The sequence below is a fragment of the Garra rufa genome, chromosome 14 (assembly GCF_049309525.1).
Source record: "Garra rufa chromosome 14, GarRuf1.0, whole genome shotgun sequence".
Classification (NCBI taxonomy): Eukaryota; Metazoa; Chordata; class Actinopteri; order Cypriniformes; family Cyprinidae; genus Garra; species Garra rufa.
Window position 1 is genome coordinate 13589891 of NC_133374.1, and position 18854 is coordinate 13608744.

Sequence of the window (18854 nt, forward strand, 5' to 3'; positions counted from 1 at the left end):
TTTTGTAAACCTTGATCTTCAATTTCGGAAAGTTTTCTCCCCCCACCGGCTCTTAATGCATTGTGTTTCCTTCTGAAGCATCAGTGAGCATTTGATAATAGTTGCATATGAGTCCCTCAGTTGTTCTCAGTGTGAAAAGATCTCAAAAACAAAACAGAACAAAAACAAAGAATTTTTGGGACCTAAAGGATTTTTCTGAAGAACAGCGGGCAGTTTAACTGTTCAGGACAAACAAAAAACTCATGAACAACTATCATTAAAAAAAAAAAAAAAAAAAACACAGCTGTGGATCATTCAGGTAACAACACAGTATTAATAATCAAGTATCAAGTGTGTGTAAACTTTTGAACAGGGTCATATTTTATAAATTCAACTACTATTTTCTCTTGTGGACTATATGTAAATGTCTTTTATGTGAAATATCTTATTCAGGTCAATACTAAAAAAACAATAACATGCATTTTGTATGATCCCTCTTATTTTTGTTAAATTATTCACATTTTGCAGATTCTGCCAGGTGTATGTAAACTTTTGACTTCAGCTGTATATGGAGAATAGCAGCCTGGATGGGAGGGTGAATAAATTATGGTAATTTTCATTTTTGGGTGAACTGTTTCATTAAGGTAGATAATAGGTCTAGCTATTCTCTCAACAGTCTTATGAAGGAGGATTTGTCTTGAAATATTGAAAGGTTATCTGAAAAAGTGTGCACGTTGTGGCCAACAAATAAGACAATATTTTCATTTTTGAAAAGGGCTTTTTTCCTCCAACAGATAGTACAAAGCAAACAGTTGTTATTGTGTTACACAAGTCATAGAGTTACAGTAAAAGCCTAAGCTCTCAGACACATCAAGAAAGCCTTAGTATAGTTGTTAAAACTTGTAAATGTCAAAACTAGCAGGGGACATGCTCAATTTGCCACTCTGCTTCCCCTTTCTAAATAAGCTCCTTTTTTTTAGGATTCTCTTTGAATATTTCAAGGGAATTTAGCACAGTTGGGGGGTGGTGGGGTGATGGTGTGGGCTACTGACAGTAAATAAAGTTGCTGCTCCCTTGTGGGCATTTGAAAATGATGGGTTTACATTTTTATGAGCTGGCTGCTTTGAAGAGAAATGTTTTGACATCAAATATTGAAGATAGGCTAGCGCTGTGGATGTAACACCCTCTCAGTAAAACCACGTACATGAAATGCACTCCGAAGTTTGAGCACAAGAGAGGGTGGTGGAGAAATTAATAGATGGGTGCCAGCTGGAGACCTGCTGCTCTTTGTGGCTCCTTTCAGTCAGAAGGGAATTGATGTGCCACGGCTTCAGTGCTTCATATTTCTTTGAGTCTAAATTAAACACTGCCGGGCTGATAAATCTCAGGCATAATGCAGTTCGGTGCCTGCAGGAGCAGATGGGCAAAATGCCCTTATTGAAAGCGCTTTTCACATAGATCCTGTCCAAAAGGCACCCTGAGCCCTTATGGTTATCCTCAGAGTCTACACTTTGACACATGGACTGTCGATAATAGCTCCTGTGGAGTTCAAGTGGTCCATTTGGGTCAAGGCTATACTTTTAGGAAAGAATAGCAAGAATTGTATATTTAGGGGTATGCCTTTGTACCTTCTTTACCCCTGAAGGTGTGCATTACTACCTTAAGAGCAGGTTTGGGGAAATTACTTTTAAAAGTAATGCATTACAATACTGCGTCACTCCATAAAAAAGTAACTAATTGCCCTACTTAGTTACTTTTTATAGAAAGTTATGCATTATGCTTTTGCGTTGCTTTTTGTCGCCTGGGCTGGGCTTGCTTATTTCAATAACATAAAACCCAAAAGTTATATTTTCGCCAACTGTAAAAGCCCTTACACACTAAAAGTGAAATTAATAAGCCTTAGTCTGAAGGAAGTGCCTCTGGTCTGCACTTCACTCCCAATTTCTCTCAACATGGGAAAGGAGAGTGCATTGGGAAAATGGGAAAACAAAGTGCATTACCTATTTTAAAAAGAAACTTAGATAGGTAGATATTTTCTCTACCTGATCTCATGATGAAAACGTACCTGTGGGAACTTTTTCACAAGATGCGAAATATGTACCAATAAGTATATATCACTTCAGTTTCCAACAGAAATAAACACTAGAGGTGGTAAAACACAGAGCACTTGTAATCATATTTGTGCACAGCTCCATATGTTTCGCTTTCCTTGCCGTAACCAATTTGCTCTGTAGCTCAGTCGACATGGAATTAGACTTATCCTTAGGTACGAATCCCGTGAAAAACATGACTCCCAATGAAAGCTGAAAGATGACAGATTGAAAAACAAGCTAAAACGACATGCTTGCGATTGTGTTTTTATGTCACATTCGCTTTTGTTCATGCTATTGGGTAGGATTATTTTAAAAGTCACAGAGTATTAAAGTTATAGCGCAACGTACATTTCAAGTCAGAACTGCAGTGAAAACCAACTTCACATAAAACGTACCATATGTACGTTCATCTGTTCCGGGGAAAAAAATCTGAAAACTCTTTTAGCGCCGATTTCACATCGAATATGTCACGAAACGTACATGATGATACGTTTGCATGTTGTGAAAACTTTCCCACAAGGACGTTTTCGTCTTGAGATCAGACTCAAATTTAAAAGTAAAAGTTACTTTACTAGTTGAAAAAAGTAATCTGATTACATATCTGGCAATACTTGTAATGTGTTACCCTCAAAACTGCTGAAGAGTAATTGGGGTCCAGCATTTAAAAGCATTTATTTATTTATTGATTTAATACAATGATAACACAAAAGCCAATTACTGATTTTTTTTTTTTTTTTTACCAGTCCTAATTAGTCTTAAAATATATTTTATAGCCACCTTTATATTTTTGGATCGTTCTGATGGAGGTCATATTTTTTTAAGTTTGAACATTTTTGTCTTAAGATACTGATATGCATCTTTTAGGGGTAAATAAGATACTTGGAGTATGGTAAAGGGAAAATTTTTTGCACATTTTCTTTATAATATTTTATATACAATATAATTTCAGTATATAAGTCTATATATAGAAATGTTTGCATCTCAGTATGTGAACATTATAAAAATGTATTAACATTTCTCTCTGGAGTGCTTGATTTGGGTTGGTTAATTGTGTGATTCAGAAAAAAAAATTAAATGTACATTGCCGTTTAAAAGTTTGGGATCAGCAAGATTTTTTTAATGTTTTTTAAGTAATTCTCTTATACTCATTAAGGCTGCATTTACTTGATCAAAAATACAGAAAAAATGTAATATTGTGAAATATTATTACAGTTTAAAACAATGTCTTTTTTTTTATCTTAATATATTTTAAAATTTAATTTATTCCTGCAATGCCAAGCTGAACATTCATCAGCCATTACTCTAGTCTTCAGTGTCACATGATCCTTCAGAAATTATTCAAATATGCTGATTTATTACTTTTATTAACAATGTTGGAAACAGCTGTGCTGCTTAATATTTTTTTGGAACCTGTGATAATTTTTTCAGGTTTCTTTGATGGATAAACTTTAAAAAATAACAGAATTTATTCAAAATAGAAATATATAAGTCTTTGCTATCACTTTTTGTCAATTTAACACATCCTTGGTGGATAAAAGTATTCATTTCTTTGAAAAAAAGAAAGAATAAACATTTACTGACCACAAACCTTTAAACAGTAGTTTATATTGTACAAAAGATTTCTCTTTTAAATAAATGCTGTTCTTTTTAACGTATTCATCAAAGAATCCTGAAAAATAGTATCACAGGTTTTAACAAAATATGAAGCAGCACAACTGTTTTCAACATTAATAATAAAGCAGCATATTAGAATGATTTCTGAAGAAGCATGTGACACTGAAGACTACAGTAATGATGCTGAAAATGCACCTTTAATCACAGAAATAAATTACATTTTAAAATATATTCACATAGAAAACAGTTATTTCACATTGAAATTGAAACTGTTTTTTCTGGGTTTTTGATCAAATAAATTCAGCCTCGATGAGCATAATAATAACTTAAATAATAACTTATTTAAAAAAATCTTTTGAAAAGCAGTGTATAATAAAATGGATCTTGAAGCAATATGGTGCATTCCAACTTAGCTTAGACTCTAGTATAGTTTAAAAAGTAACTCATCCTTTTGATTGTTTCCTCCTCCAGCTGACATCGATGACATGCATATATGCTACGTGCTTCGAGATGGAGACAATGCCACAAGCGACACATTCCACTTTTCCATTGAAGACAGTGGTAAGATATTTCAACCTCTTTTTATTGTTTTGGCCTCAGGATGTTTAAAATATGACTGGTTGGATTACAGACGTGTGTATTCCTATCTGCATCACCCTTCATTTCTTTGTATGCTCACCCAGCGCTTGCGAAGGTGTGACTGTGCCAGAGCAATAACTAGAATCCGTGCAAGTTAGTTCCGTCTGGGATGTCTTTTGATTGACACGTTGGCATATTGAAGTGGAAAACTTTAATAGAGCTTTGCTTGGTTTTTAATCATTTTATTGAAAAACATTTTTCAATCTCAAACTTTCTCTGATGGGTTGAATGAAACTGTCCAATTATAAACCTGTCAAGTGCACTTAGTGCCCAGCAAGGTCCCAGCAAGGATTATTAAGGACTTAGTGGTTGACTGCCAAAATAATAAAGCCGAAATTCTAGGAAACATGACTTGCGTGATGAAATCTTTCGTCTATATTTAGCTGCCATAATATCATTTGAGAAGGGTGATTGTCTGTCTTAATGACTGCCTTTGTTAGGCTAATTAGGTAATGCTGAATAAGTTTTGTTTGAAATTCTAATCTGAAATTCTGACTCCATTTCCTCATTATTAGATTTTCGTGTCAATCTGTCGTCCTACTTGTCTCTTTTTCTTTATTTTTGTATACACTGCCCACTTGAAAACATTAAAGGCTTCTGCTTTTACGTATGCAAATGCTGATTGCTTGTTTTAGTGGGCTTTGAGGATGCTGTACGTTTTAGAGACCCTTCTGACAGCCTGTTCATTGTTCTCCTACGCCATGGCTATAAAGAAACACACTGTTATGTGATGGCACCGTTTCTCTTTTCCCATGAATATGAAGAAATGCTCTCACCTCCCACTCCTAATCTTCTGCAGCCACAGTGGAATCATGGTGAAAACCAGTCATTTCACACAGTTCTGTATGGAAAAGTACTGTAGGTAGATAGAAAATAGAAGATGGGAGAAACTCAATCAACGTGTCTTGCATGGTTTAGTTTGGTCAGTATGATCTGCCATGTGAATTTATTAATCTTTTGCTTTCTATCATAAAAGCATTGGATGAAGACTGACTTGATTTTTATGGATTTGGCATTCTCTGCTGTTGTTCTAGGTGCATGCTAATTAGATTATTCATTCGCTAAGTCAATTGACTGGCACAAAGAGCCTGTGTCTAACAGAAGTTGGCAAGAGGTGTGTGTGTCTTCTGAAGTTTGGCAATTATACAATGGGATTCTGCAGAATGTTGTCATGCGCTCCTTTCAGAAAAGGCTCAAGATGCCCTCATTGTGTCTTGTGGCACTTGTTTGTTTTCTAAATGAAGTTTTTCCCTTTTCATTTTACTCCTTGTCAAATGATTTTGAGGAATTTTGTGGTTCTTCAGTTCAGTTAAGTCTTTTATGCTGATTAAGCCTGCATTTATTTGCCCAAAAATACAGTAACAGTTGTATCATGTCGACTCATGACAAAAGTATTTTAGCATGTAATGGATATGACAATGTATTTGGTCTTGGCAGAATAGATCTGCTACGCTTCTACTGCTGTTGGTTATTGCTGTTGTTGTAGATGATTGCTGCCGCCAATGCAAAGCAGGTACAGGAACTTGCTACTTGCTACTAAAACTTGGAAAAATGACAATTTTGACTGTTTTAAAGTTAAATTATTTTATCCAATGCACTTTGAGAGTTCAAAATTAAGAGCTCCAAACCGTGTTCTTAACTAAGGAAACGTAAGTCAGAAAAAAGTCAGTGAAGTGACTTGTACCTGAACTTTAACAGGGACTCAACCCTCTTTTTATTTGTGGTATAATGTCTCAGTCTAAATTACATTCACACTGGTGTTTTAGGAATCCAAACAAATTAGGATATAATAATAATAACAACTTTATATTATTGTTATTCCTATAAAAGTAATAGCCATATATTGTCAAACAATTGTGCTGTAAAATAAATGAAAATGAATATTTCATAGGTATATTATTTTTGCTTTACAGTACAGTAGGGAAATTACAATATTTCTTTACTAATTTCTACACTTGAAAGAGATATTTTAAATTTGGACTGCAGTAACGTTACACATTTAAACCGCTAGCTGTCAGCAATTCATACTGCACTTTTAAGCTTTATTTTGACAGAAATGACAGTAGAGCTTTTATTTTGAAGGAAAAATCTAGCGTCAGTGAAAACAGACTTACAAAAACGCATCTCATTACAAATCTAGTGAAATGCTGTAATCATCTGTCGCGAAAATAAAGCATAACTGGTGGCCGTTGCGTTCCCAAATTCACGGTAAACTCACAGCACATGCAATAAACGAGTTCACTGCTTTCACTGTGAACTGAGCCGTTCTGAGGAGTGGAAAACACCGGATCATGAGCTGATCACCTAAACGTAATTCACTTTAAAACGCACATTGAAAACGCACAGCGGCTTGATGAAGAGATTAAGCCGTATTGTGCTTTTAGTTTTAGTTCATTTGACTGATACTGTGCCAAAGCATAACGGCCCAAAACACAACATTAAAGACCTTTGGTAGAATAAGAAGTTAGAAATATTTTAAAAACTACACTTTTTCTAAGGAAGACCTATCGTTTCATATCGTCATGTGACCACAGTTTTGCTATCGCGATTCCACGATATTGAAAATACCGTTACATTCCTAATAACCTTTAGCACATCTAAACAAGTGGAGCTGGGGAGGTGGAGGATTTCAGAGGAACTCTGAAAGCTTGCTGCGAAATGCTCTAGTGAATGCTAACCAGCCGTTTAAATGTAAAGCAGCAAGCTCATTGGCTGCATATACAACATGAACCAATCAGCTTGTGCCAAGTAGTTTAACACTGTGAATATCATCAGTTTGCACTAACAACCCATCAGCATGCACCATCTAGAGTTTAATGACAAAGCTTGGCCTTAATATTGTAAAACTGTGCTGCTTAATGTGTTAGGGAAATTTTCAGTATTTTATTTAAAAGCAAGAGTAAAAAAGTACTGACCCTAAACAGTAGCACAGATGCATAAAAGTTATGTGTCTACAAGTAGTAGTGTAATTTACCTTGATTTTTTTTTTCACATATCACATGAATTTTATTAGTGGCAAATTCTTAGTTTATTAGATTATGCCTCAAATGTGGGACGTGTTAGAAAAGGCACTTGATTTATAAAAGTATGTATTCAGTGTGCAGCTCCCTAGGATGGTTTGCACCTCCTTAAATAGACAGAATTTGTCCTCACCCTCATGAAACGTCCGTGAAATGACTTGATAAGATCTAGAGGCCCCCCTGGACCCTCATGTGGTTCAAGTATGCCTTAACATTTGCTTATTGGTGAGTGCTCATGTTCCTCCCCCTGAGAGAGTGCCTTACATGTTTGAAATTGTGCCCTCCAGGTGTACCGATGAGCCAAAAGAAAAACCAACCCAGGACTTTGCTTCGATGTGGTCACCTTTTCTCACCTTAATTGTATTGGACGTTTTCATCAACCATTCATTAGTCCTAGCGGCGTCCCAATTCCCTATTCATTCATTTTATTTTGGTGCTTTTTCATACTGTGTAGCAGTGAAAGCTCACGAATTTGGATGCAGGGATTGTTATTAGATAGTCAACCCGACCTGGAGTCAGTTTCCAGAATTTAATTTGAGAATTGTGTGCTTATGAAACTCTAATGCTGGATCATTGATAGCAAGGCTGCCGGGCAGCTGATGTTATTTGTAGGCATGAGAGCCACTGTGGCAGCCACACTAATTCCCCAGGTTCCTCCTGCGGCTGTTTCAGAGGCTGTGTATCAGGCAGCCGTGCCGGATTGTGAGTGTTCAGACACAGCTGTATCCTGTCATGTTCCAGCAGCCAAAATCACTCTGCAGGTAGTGCTCGTACTGTAAAGTAAGAGAAAAAATGGAGATGAATCCAAGGGGCTGTTTAGACTTAATGCAACACTGCAGTATAGCTCATACAGGTTGCAAAATAGGGCATTTTTGTTGCTTGTAAAGATTAAGCATTGGTTTATATAATGTTTGTTTAGACTAAGTCACATAAAGTCGAGAAAATGCTTCTAGTTGTGTGGTCAGATTAAGCAGCTTGTTTTATAAGGCATTGCTGTGTTAAAAAATGTGTATCTGCCTTGTCAGATAAATATGTTTTAATTTCAGATCTAAGCTAGTCCGTCTTACTGGGAAGAATTTGAACCCTTTCCAACAATTACTGTATGATTTTGAGATCCATCTTTTCACACTGAGGACAACTGAGGGACTCATATGCAGCTATTACAGAAGATTCAAATGCTCACTGATGCTTCAGAAAAAAAAATATGCACTAAGAGTCAGGGAGTGAAAACTTTTGAACAGAATGAATATGTGTACATTTTTCTTATTTTGCCTAAACATCATATCTTTTTTTATTTATTATGGCCCCTTTTGAAGCTACAGAAGATACTTACATGTTTCCCAGAAGACAACATAAGTTACATTTACTCATGAACAGCCCTAAAAAAAAAACACACACAGCTGTGGATTATTCAGATAACAATACAGTATTAAGAATCAAGTGTATGTAAACTTTTGAACGGTGTCATTTTCATAAATTCAACTATTATTTTCTCTTGTGGACTATTTGTGAAAGTCTTTTTTATCTTACTCAGGTCAGTACTAAATAAAAAAAAATACATGCATTTTCTATAGTACATGTTATTTTGGTAAAATAGTAAACATTTTGAAGATTCTACAAGGTGTATGTAAACTTTTGGCATCAACTGTATGTATGTACAATACATATTTAGGGTGTTACTGTTTAAGTGAATAAATTCACTAAGTGCAATGCATTATAAAGCAGATGCATGCAGCCAAGTCTGTCATACATTGAGTGAACTGAATTAAATGCCTTTCTTATTGAATTATACAAATTTAGATGCATATATCCAGTATTATTAGTACTAACATTTGCTTAAAGTATGATTTGATTTAAAAGTGGCTGGCAATGTCAAAATTAATTTGTCGCCAATAACCTTTGTCCCTCTTCTACTCTAATGGAGGCCAAATTACAGCTAGTTCAAGTAATTAATCAACATCATTTTATGAAAGGAGTTGAAATTGCCCTTCAAATTAATGCTGTTAGTTGGCAGCAGATTCTTTTGTAGAGTTCTCCTAAAAGCAGAATAAATGGGTCTTTGGCTCAGATTCACAATGAGTAATATAATTGGTCTCTCAGAGGATTATAAAGTTTGCAAACTTTGACAGAGATATCAGCAGGTGGTTAATGAAGGGTTCAAAGTTGATGATGGTTTTTGGATGATTCCAGTTTCTTAGTATTTGGGGAGGTGGTTGCATTGCCAAAAATATGCCAGATTATGAATGATAGATGATGAAATTTCCAGTGGATATTGTGCCTTTGAAGAGAAACACGAGAATAATAATATTGGATTATTAAAAAAAAATTAAAAAATGCATAATTCTGTTCTTATCACCAGTAATACATGACACATTGGTAATACACATTTTATGTAATTTTATTTAAATGTATTTTAATTCTGGTCTATTTAAAAAAAAAAAAACAAAAAAAAAAAAAATATATATATATATATATATATATATATATATATATATATATATATATATATATTTTTTTTTTTTTATTATTATTATTATTATTATTATTATTATTATTTAAGTTTAATAAAGCTTTTTGCATATGTAGGGCCCCATGAAATCCCAAATTCTATTTTATTTTTTCCATTTAAAATTTCTAGACTCTATTTTAATGGTTAAATATTAGTCAAAAAGTATTAATAATATTATTAAATATTAGTTTTCTTTTTTTCTCAAATTCAGTTTTTTTTTTTACCAAATTCATTGTTTTCCATTAATTTTCTGGATGGTTTCATTAAATTGTAATAATCAAAATCATATCTATTTAATTGATTTTATAAAAAAATATTATTTTATTCCTTTTTATTTTTTTTAGAAATACTGTTGTGTATTTACATTTTCTGCGAAATAAATTCTAGTAAGTAATTTTTATACTAAATATTTTGTTTTATTATTTTTAATAATAATTTTATTATTAGTAGTACTATTATTACATATTTCTGTCACTATTTCTTCAAATTGAACCAAACTTATATTTTGATGGGTTGCTGTGAAGAACTTTAAGTTTCTGTTTGTATATAATATTACGATAGTTTTTCTCAAAGGAAACGGTAAAATGCTCATGAAGTGACTCTCAGAGCATTTCTAGAGATTATGTTTATGTGTTCATGTACTCGTATATTGAAGCAGCATAGGCTAAAAACACTGCGAGCATTGTGTGTGTAAACGAAACTGCGCGTCTGCGCCATTCATTCACACAGAGACACGCAAAACATGTAGGATTCATATTTAAATAGTATTTTTGCAGCTTAATATTCACAGACACTAGTCCATATCACATTTTGATTTAAGTATACTGACCTACTTTTGATCATTCATCCCAAATTTATCAAATTCCGTGACATATGACAGGATTCCGCAATTCCATCCCTCGTTTTCCGCCTTGTGAAAATCATAGGGCCCTACATATGAGACTAATGCAAAGTCCATGTTCTTTGGCAGTGTGGGATGTGAATGTTCTCTGCACTGATCCGTGAAGTACAATTTTAGTTTGTGACCTAAAAATAAAACAGCAAAAACCTGAGGTGATTAAAAAAGTGGAGATATTATTCTTTTTGCCTTCAGTTTATGATCTGGGTGACAAGGCAAATTTAAGATTGGCCTGTTTTGACTCTGAAATGCTTTGAGCACTTCTAGACAGTTGGGAGGATTATAAAAGTATGAATGTTTTTGAATTGGGTAACATTAGAAATTCTTTTCTAAATGTTTTCATTGTGATGTTTGTATTTCAGTTGCTTGCTGGTGTGATGAATTGCTGAGTCCTTGCACAGATCTGTCAAGGGACTGATGACGGTCTTGTAGCGCCGTGATTTGTTTTAGCTACAAAAATGCTCACAGTCCTCAATACGAAGAGAAAGAACATTGTTGTGACTAGGTGGTTCTGATTTGATCAAAAGTACTGAGAAAAAAAGTTTGAGAGGCACTGTTCTGCCTTTTTCAATTCCCCCTGGGTGGTTCAATACAGTTTCAGACGAACACTGCTCAACAATGAACAGATGAATATTACTTGTCATGTTGCCAAATAAACAGAAAATAGCACAGTTACCTTAAGGCACCTTGTGAAATCCACAGTGAAGTTTTGTGAAATGTTTTTTCTGGCCTCACAAACAATCTAGTGGCTCATTTAATGTCTTTTAAAGGATTAGTTCACTTCCAGAATAAAAATGTCCTGATAATTTGCTCACCTCCATATCATCCAAGATGTTAATGTCTTTCTTTCATCAGTCGAAAAGAAATTAAAGTTTTTGAGGAAAACATTTCCATTTTTTCATGTAGTGGACTTCAATGTTAGCCAACAGGTTGAAGGTCCAAATTGCAGTTTCATTGCCACTTCAAAGGGCTCTACACGATCCCAGCCGAGGAGTAAGGGTCTTCTAAAAAAAAGTTTTTTTAGTTTTCTAAAAAAATATATCATAATTTATTAGGGCCCACTAATAGTTCACTGTTAGTGGACGAAAAGAGGCTTGGTCAACCAAAATGTTATTAATCGCTTAGTTGCAGAAAAAAAATTCTACAGGAAGTGGCAAAGTCATGCAGTCCGTGAAGGACAGATCATTAACGGCTGGTCTATGTCGTAATATAGTACATCGGGCTGGATATCCAAATGCTCACCTATCATTCATCAACCTCAAATATAGCTTTTCATCTGAAATATGTATGTAGTAGCAACTTTACATGGCAGCTTAGTCTAATGTTAACCTAGAAAATGTACGCTATTCAAGTGTCTGCGTGGAGTGTGGAAGCTTAACAGTATCGCACTCACTGCATGACAGATGGAGGCACCAGTGTGGCCACATTTTCTCCCGTCTCGGTCTCTGTGAACCGCGAAACTCTGTGTATACTTGCCTTACAGACATGAAAAATCTTTCTATAGAGAGCAAAATGTCTACTTTTAAAAGAACCAAATTAAATTAAAAACAGATATTCTCAGATTATGTAATCAGTTTATCAATTAATTGTTAAAACGTTAATGCAGTCTTCTTGTTGTTTTTCCCTCACACATTCATCATTTTTATATCAGCCAGTGCGCTGTGGCCAGTGGTGTCAAAAGTATTCACATTCATTACTCAAGTAGAAGTATAGATACTAGGATTTAAAAAGACTTTTGTAGAAGTTGAAGTATCAACTCAAGCTTTTTACTTAAGTAAAAGTATAAAAGTACTGGTTTCAAAACTGCTTTAAGTAAAAAAGTAAAAGTAATGTAAGGGAAAAAATGGACAAAAGATTGGGCCGCGCCACAGGGGCCTATTGTGCACTACCCCACCTCCCCAAAAAACATTTCTAAAGGCCATAGTGACTATGTTATATTAAAATGTTAATGTTGAAAAATTTGGGATGCACTAGGCTACCTGTTTCAGCCGCATATATGCCCAATGAAAAAAAATGCATTTTATTACAATGCAAATACATTAAAGAACCATAAATGTGTACTACTGAGCATTAACGTGTTTCACGAAGCGGGAGATATGATGACTAGTTGCTGACTATAAGTATTGTGTTATCACAACATTGACAATCGCGTTGTCAATCGCAAACGCTAATTTATTCAAACATCCCTCTACCAAACTACCTACTGTAGCTTTATTTGCAGAGGATGAAGAGAAAGCACCCGTTTGATAAATAAGCTAGTTGTGGAGAAATAATATCTTGTAAGAAATAATCTTTTTTGAGTAACGACCCGGACACTGGCTATATCCTTGCTGGAGTGAAGGGCTGGACTGGGGTTAAAATTTGGCCTCGGACAAATCCAGCCCATCCAACCCATAAGTTCCCCTGTGAGTTTTGTTTGGGTTATAGGGCCTTTAATTGAAGTAAATATATGTATGAATAAAACAGGACAGAATCAAATAATGATAGATACTGAATTCAAATGCAACAAATGAATAATGCATTTTTGTCACATAGAAATGCATGCAGTAAAGCACTGATTTTGAGCTAGAATGCAGGACATTTATTGCTAATAAATTCTGTAAAAATTACTTACTTTTGTAGAACACAAAAGACATTTTGTAGAATGTAACCAAAGATATTCATTTACCCTTGATTTCTACTCTAAAGACAAAATTTTTGAATTTCTCAGAGTATCTTCCTTTATGTTCCACAGAAGAATGAAGAAGTTCATACAGGATTAAAATTACATGATGTTGTATATAATGACAATTTTTATTTTTGGGTGAACTGTCCCTTTAAGAACTTTAATATGTGTAGTAAACACCTCATTTATATAAGGCACTGATATTTATCCTTAATCAGGCTCTTACGGAATTAACATTTTTCTCCAATTAAAATGAATTACAATTTAACATTTAAAAATAAAGAAATTTTTGCTTAGTAAGATATCGTCACAAAAAAACATTACAATAGTTATATGTTTTTTTTTAATAATTCATAATAATAAACTATAAAATTTGTAATAAAAATGACAGTAATTATGTATTGGCGTTTATCACTTTACCTCATCATGCAGCTGTTTTCAGCAGCCGAGCAGAACCTACAGAACCTTTAATGTTCTCATATCACACAACTGCCTAACACAACTCTGTTTTAAATCTGAATGCATCAAGCAACTTGCGCTGTTTATCACTTTACATGGTGGTGGAAGCGCAGCGTACGTTCGTCAGCGCTGTGCGGGTGACTGATCCCGCCGCTTCACACTTTTGGGCTATTTGCAGTTTCGAATGTCATTTAAAACAGCGCCTAATATGCGGGAGGTCTGCCTCGCTACGGCGATCGGCCCACTACTCCACCGGCCAACCGGGAATGTCCCGGTTCTCCCCGATGGCCAGTACATCCCTGCTGGAGTGTGGTGTGATGGATCGCGTACAAACCAATAGGGTGTCGGAATGGGATATGTTTATACTTCTCATCCAACCACAACCAAATTCACAAATTCATGTGGATTGCGCAATTTATCTGGATAGTTTTTTTCTTTTTTGAACGATGACATGAATGAACACAATTGAGCCGAAAAGAAATGGGAGTAACGAGTCTATTTTTAAAATGTAAGGAGTAGAAAGTACAGATAATTGCTTGAAAATGTAAGGAGTAGAAGTAAAAAGTCGGCTGAAAAATAATTACTCCAGTAAAGTATAGATACCCAAAATTTCTACTTAAGTAAGGTAACGAAGTATTTGTACTTCGTTACTTGACAACTCTGGCTGTGGCAAGCTTTTTTGCATGCGCTTGAGCACTTGTTATGCTATGTAGGCAATTAAGTCTCTTTATAATGCTTTATATGGTTTATCAAGCATATTTTCGACTAATGGTCAACTAATGCTTAAAATGAACAACTACTAGAACGACTACTTTTTCAACCAGACGAATCTTTAGTCGAAGGCAGCCCTAAAATGTATATATTATTTATATATAATTTAGTGTTGGGCGATATGCACAATTTTCATATCGTCCTATCGTCAGCCTGTGAGATCGCCGATACACGATACTATCGTGCTAATTTATTTAATGATATGTAAATATGTCAATATGTAATAAATTCCTTATTCGTTTTGTAAGGGTAGTGCATGTGACTTGTGACACAGTTGTGCGTGTACAGAGCGCTGACGGTAGTTCTGTTGGAAAGGTTAAAGTTTACTTTCGGTTTCATTCTCTGCTATCTTCAGGGAGCGGTAAATGTGCGTGCCTGAATTCAAATGAATGTATCTTTCTATACCCGTCATTGCGATAATGTTACCGCTATATGTCTGATCGTTGTCATCAGTTCATGCTGTAGTTCAGTTCATATCGATTGTGGAGAAGCAATGTGCGTGTAAGTCACGTGCATATGTTTAGCGCCATTTTATCGCATTGTAATTCTAGTTAACGCATACAGATGTTACTGAGGTAAATGTTTATGTTTACTATACAGACGGATTCTCATATATCGTATTTAATTCAGCCTAAACCACATTTTACTACCTCTGTTATCCCAATGACTGTCTACACTTAAGTCTACACTTAATCTATGTACACTGTATGATGAATAAATCTCTTACCCATTTTCACTGCACGTTTATACCGCAGCAAGTTTCTGAGGCATCCTAGAACCACTCTCCGCGCTGCATCGCTAAAGTTAGGTGCCTTTTTGACGCATAATAATAATAATAATAATCGTCTTACTACCGTCAAAGGCATCAACAACAGGCATATCTTTGACTATCGTCGATACATGATACTATCGTCTATCGGCACAACCCTAATATAATTTATATACTTTTTAACCACAAATGCTCGTCTTGCACTAGCTCGACCTTGAGCAATACAAAATCACACATGCAAGTACCAACCCAGTCTTTACAATGCGAACGTGCAAAGAAAGTCAAATGCCCTTTACAAAAAAAAGGTAAAACAATGATGTTGGATGATTTTGAAGTTGCAGGAGAAAATGAGATGAGTTTTAACCACTCATGACCTTTCCAACGTGATTGCGTAATTAGTGAAATTGCAGACGTGCATCGTAGAGTTAATGCAAGACGAGCATTTATGGTTAAAAAGTATATAAATTTGTATTTTTTTTGTAAAATTACAGATCGTTTCGCTAGATGAGATCCTTATTCCTCGGCTGGGATCGTGTAGAGCCCTTTGAAGCTGCAATTTGGACCTTTAACTTGTTTTTCACCATTGAAGTCCACTATATTGAGAAAAATCCTGAAATGTGTTCCTTTAAAACCTTAATTTCTTCTCGATTGAAGATAAGAAAGACACAAGTAAATTATCAGGAAATGTTTATTCTGGAAGAGAACTAATTCTTTAAAGTCTTGGTTTTGTTCTGACCTTCTCATTATTGAGAAATAATACTCTCTCTCTATTAGGTTCAGCATTCTTTGCCACATTTTTGCATTTGTTTGAATGAAAGAAGCTGATAGGCTTGAAAAATGGTATTAAGGAAGGATAAACTCTGGACATGGAGACGAAAGTGGCCATAATTGTTATTTGTGTGACCTGCCAGGTTGCTGAATGGAGATTAACTGAGAGTTTCTGCTTCTTTTTAGTTGAACCCAGCAAACTCTCTCACCTTTGTCCCTAAAGATTCCCCTCAGCAGTGGTCAAGCTACAGAGACATGTGTGGATAAAGATGCTTCATCTGTCTTTTGTTTTGCAGATGGACATGGAGGCCTAGAGGCCACTTTTTGGCATGTTTGTTCACTTAATTGTTCTGTGCAGCCACCTTAACCCCTCCCTTCCATTTTCCCATCTGATTCTTCTCCTACTCTCCGGTAAATTGAGCTTACCTGAGCACACACAAGTTCTAGCACTGCCTGTGGGTTGTTTGTGGAGCTTTAGAAGAGCTGTCTGCCTCCAACCTCTAATCCACTCAGTCAGTCAGCGGTGGAGACATCCCTACTGACAGATTCCCGCCTGCACCTTGCTCTTTGTTTTCAATTCCTGCCTTTTCTTTCTCTCTGTCTCTCTCTCGCTTTCCCACTCTCACTTTATCATCTTGTTTGTCTCTGTTCTTGCTCCTCTGGTGTCCAGGGAGGCTTGTTTTCTCAATTTGTGTAAGAGGAATACACACATCAAGGATGAATTAGGGTTGCACCTTTTCATGTTTATTTGATTATAGCAGTTGCGGTGGATTTTTTTTTTTTTTATATAGCTAGTTATTTTTGCCTTTTTTGTTTCTAATGAAGTCGTGTCTATCCACTCTCTAAATGTGTTCTTTTTAAATGTGAGCTGTCTGTGAAGTATTATTATTAAGTGTTTTCTTTTCATTACACAATATTACTTTCAAGACAAAGAATCCAACAATGCAACAAGCTTCCTTAAATGGATAGTTCACCCAAAAATAAAAAGTACCCAATTATTTATTCACCCTTAAGCCATCATTCGTGTATATGACCTTCTTCTTTCAGACGAATACAGTCAAATTTATATTAGAAAATGTCCTGGCTCTTCCAAGCTTTATAATGGCAGTGAATGGGTGTTAAAACTTTGAAGCCCAATAAAGTGCATCCATCCATCATAAAAAGTACTCCACATGGCTCCATGGGGTTAAAAAAGGCCTTCTAAAGCGAAGTGATGCTTTGCTTAAGAAAAATATCCATATTTATAACTTTACAATTTTATAAATCACACAAGAAAGTGGCGTTCCAGTGGATGACCGGTGAGATTTTGCTAGCCTCAAGAGTTTTGTTTACAGCAAAGGGAAACCAGTCTCCTCTTGGCTTATATAGAAATCCTCAGACATTTTTCTTTACAAATCTGATTTACAAAACTGATTTGTGACCAGTGTTTTGTTTTGCTTTTTTCTTTGCGCTTCTTTGTTTGTCACTTCACACTGGTTGAATAGAAAATGTCCTGGCTCTTCCAAGCTTTTTTAATGTTAGTGAATGGGTGTTAAAATTTTGAAGTCAAACAAAGTGCATCCATCCATCATAAAAAGTACTCCACATGGCTCCATGGGGTTAATAAAGCCCTTCTAAAGCGAAGTGATGCTTTGTTTAAGAAAAATATCCATATTTATAACTTTACAACTTTATAAATCACACAAGAAAGTGGCGTTCCAGTGGATGACCGGTGAGATTTTGCTAGCCTCAAGAGTTTTGTTTACAGCAAAGGGAAACCAGTCTCCTCTTGGCTTATATAGAAATCCTCAGACATTTTTCTTTACAATTCCGATTTACAAAACTGATTTGTGACCGGTGTTTTGTTTTCCTTTTTTCTTTGCGCTTCTTTGTTTGTCACTTCACACTGGTTGAATAGAAAATGTCCTGGCTCTTCCAAGCTTTTTTAATGTTAGTGAATGGGTGTTAAAATTTTGAAGTCAAACAAAGTGCATCCATCCATCATAAAAAGTACTCCACATGGCTCCATGGGGTTAATAAAGCCCTTCTAAAGCGAAGTGATGCTTTGTTTAAGAAAAATATCCATATTTATAACTTTACAACTTTATAAATCACACAAGAAAGTGGCGTTCCAGTGGATGACCAGTGAGATTTTGTTAGCCTCAAGAGTTTTGTTTACAGCAAAGGGAAACCAGTCTCCTCTTGGCTTATATAGAAATCCTCAGACATTTTTCTTTACAATTCCGATTTACAAAACTGATTTGTGACCGGTGTTTTGTTTTCCTTTTTTCTTTGCGCTTCTTCGTTTGTCACTTCACACTGGTTGAATAGAAAATGTCCTAGTTCTTCCAAGCTTTTTTAATGGCAGTGAATGGGTGTTAAAACTTTGAAGTCCAATAAAGTGCATCCATCCATCATAAAAAGTACTCCACATGGCTCCATGGGGTTAATAAAGCCCTTCTAAAGCGAAGTGATGCTTTGTTTAAGAAAAATATCCATATTTATAACTTTACAACTTTATAAATCACACAAGAAAGTGGCGTTCCAGTGGATGACCAGTGAGATTTTGTTAGCCTCAAGAGTTTTGTTTACAGCAAAGGGAAACCAGTCTCCTCTTGGCTTATATAGAAATCCTCAGACATTTTTCTTTACAATTCCGATTTACAAAACTGATTTGTGACCGGTGTTTTG

General features: G+C 35.2%; 1 protein-coding gene across 4 annotated transcripts in view; it reads left to right on the forward strand.

Moving 5' to 3' along the window:
- The window catches only part of frem2b (FRAS1 related extracellular matrix 2b), a 109953-nt gene that overhangs the window by 6222 nt on the left and 84877 nt on the right, over positions 1-18854 (forward strand). For all 4 annotated transcript variants that reach the window (XM_073817649.1, XM_073817650.1, XM_073817647.1 and 1 more), the window contains exon 2: positions 4158-4247. In XM_073817649.1, the coding sequence (XP_073673750.1) occupies positions 4158-4247 (90 nt within the window). The remainder of the gene's footprint in view (positions 1-4157; positions 4248-18854) is intronic.